Source organism: Ixodes scapularis, unplaced genomic scaffold (assembly GCF_016920785.2).
Source record: "Ixodes scapularis isolate PalLabHiFi unplaced genomic scaffold, ASM1692078v2 PGA_scaffold9__187_contigs__length_104089568, whole genome shotgun sequence".
Taxonomy (NCBI): domain Eukaryota; kingdom Metazoa; phylum Arthropoda; class Arachnida; order Ixodida; family Ixodidae; genus Ixodes; species Ixodes scapularis.
This window is the reverse complement of record NW_024609884.1, coordinates 4,984,772-4,987,104: the sequence shown is the minus strand read 5'-3', so window position 1 is coordinate 4,987,104 and position 2,333 is coordinate 4,984,772. Positions and strand designations below refer to the sequence as shown.

General features: G+C 56.2%; 1 protein-coding gene across 1 annotated transcript; it reads left to right on the top strand.

The window, feature by feature from the left end:
* The first annotated feature begins 263 nt into the window (after nt 1-263).
* LOC121833715 (glycine-rich cell wall structural protein-like) lies at nt 264-2,090 on the top strand. The gene has a single exon (XM_042287224.1). It carries the CDS (start codon nt 264-266, stop codon nt 2,088-2,090), a length of 1,827 nt encoding a protein of 608 aa, XP_042143158.1.
* Nucleotides 2,091-2,333: the final 243 nt, after the last annotated feature.

The window sequence follows — 2,333 nt, the reverse complement described above, 5'->3', positions numbered from 1 at the left end:
GCATATATGTCACTCGTAACGTCATGTAACACCCATGTCATTGAAAGAAAATAGCTCAAGTTCCTAACGCACATAACCGAACCTTTTGCAGGTCATCACCAGCTTGGGTCTACTAGTCAGTGCCTACGCTGGTGACATCGGAGTTCTCCCAGCCACAACTCTCGGCGTGCACGGGTTACAGGGTAATCTCGAGGGTATTGGTGGCTTCGGCGGATACAGTGGACTCGGTGGGATCGATGGACTTACTGGTGCGACACTACCCAATGGGTTCCTTGGTGCCGGTGGAACCATGCAAATCCACAGCATTCATGCATGTTTCGGGTCTTGGTCATTTCGCAGGACTCGGCACCGGAACCTATGCCGCTGGTGGTGGTCTGGAATCCGGACTTGTGAGTGCCGCCAAACTAGCAGTGGGTGGAGCTCTGGCCAGTGACGGAGGCCTTGGAGTCGGGGGGCTTGATGTCGGAGGCCTCGGTGGCGCCGGCCTCGTTGGTGGCGTTGGTCTTGGAGGTCATGGTCTCGAAGGCGGTGGTCTCGGACTCGGTGTTCTCGGAGGCAGTGGTCTCGGAGGAGCTGGTCTCGGACACGGAGGAGGCGGTTTGAAAGCCACCGGCGTCACATACATAGGAAACGCCGGTGTCGGGTACGCGGGCGACGGTGCTGGAAATGGAGGAGGCGGCGGTGGCGGACATGGAGCAGGAGGTGGCCTCGGAAACGGAGGAGGAGGGGGCGGATACGGTGGGGGAGGTGGCCAAGGCAATGGAGGAGGAGGAGGCGGATACGGTGGCGGAGGTGGCAACGGCAACGGAGGCGGAGGAGGTGGCGCTGGATACGGTGGGGGAGGAGGCTTTGGGAACGGAGGCGTAGGCGGATACGGAGGAAAGGGGGGTGGATATGGAGGAAAGGGCGGCGGATACGGAGGGGGCGGCGGTGGGTATAGAGGAAACGATGGAGGTGGTGGACTTGAAAACGGAGGACAAGGTGGCGGATACGGAGGAAACGGAGGAGGTGGCGGCCTTGAAAACGGAGGGAACGGAGGAGGATACGGAGGTCAAGGAGGAGGTGGTGGCCTTGAAAACGGAGGTAATGGGGGTGGAGGATATGGTGGACAAAATGGTGGAGGCAATGGTGGATATGGAGGTGGACATGGTGGTTTTTCAGGGAACGGAGGTGGAGGGGCCGGGGGTGGATACGGAGGTGGCAACGGCGGATATGGAGGTGGTGGAGGAAAATACGGAGGAGGTGGGGGTCTAGGAAACGGAGGGGGTGGAGGATATGGTGGAGATAACGGTGGTGGGTACGGAGGCTTAGGGAATGGTGGGAACGGGGGAGGTGGGGGTAGGGAAGGAGGAGGAGGCAGTAATGGTGGTGGAGGATATGGCGGTGGTAATGGCGGTGGGGGATATGGCGGTGGTAATGGCGGTGGTAATGGCGGTGGTAATGGCGGTGGGGGATATGGTGGTGGTAATGGTGGCGGAGGATTTGGAGGTGGTAATGGCGGTGGGGGATATGGAGGTGGTAAAGGCGGTGGGGGATTAGGAGGTGGAAATGGTGGTGGAGGATTTGGAGGTGGAAATGGTGGTGGGGGATTTGGAGGGGGTAAAGGTGGTGGTGGATTTGGAAATGGCGGTGGTGGCTATGGAGGAGCCGGTTTCGGGGGCGGTGGGGTAGCATTAGGAAATGGAGCTTTCGCTACAGGTTTTGATGGGGATTACGGAGGCGGCTTTGGCAGTGGTTTCCACGGTGGTTACGGTGGTGATTTTGGGTATGACCTTGGTGGTCCCTTACCTTATAAAGTAATCAAGGTTAAAAAGCCTCATCATCACTACAAGTACGTAAGCAAGCCCGTTTTTAAATACATCAAGCATCCGTTTTCAAAGTTTCACCATCACATCGGGCCAGTTGTAACGTACAAACACGCAGTGCAACACGTCGATGACAACGACTGGGACGACGAACACGAGGGAGAGGCACATTCATACGGAGACCATGACGGGAGGCTCCGTGGCATTGGCTTCGGGGTGGGATTCAAGATCCCTATCCTCAACCTCGGGGTGCAGTTCACGAAGAAGGTGAAGAAGCTGCACTAGACCATCGTGTGGAGGCCAGCTGTGCTTTGTGGACACTTCTTGTACATGCCATCGTCGACAACTTCATTTGCATCAAAATAAAAGAAAAACACAAATAGTTCAGGGCCTTCAGAACGACGTGACAGATGGAACTCGTCATCCTTTCGAGGGAAACTTATCTCTCCAGATTTCTGGCTGAAGTTGCCATAAGCAAGATAATTACGTTGCGATAAAAAAAAACAGCAACACTTGTTCGAATCCAAA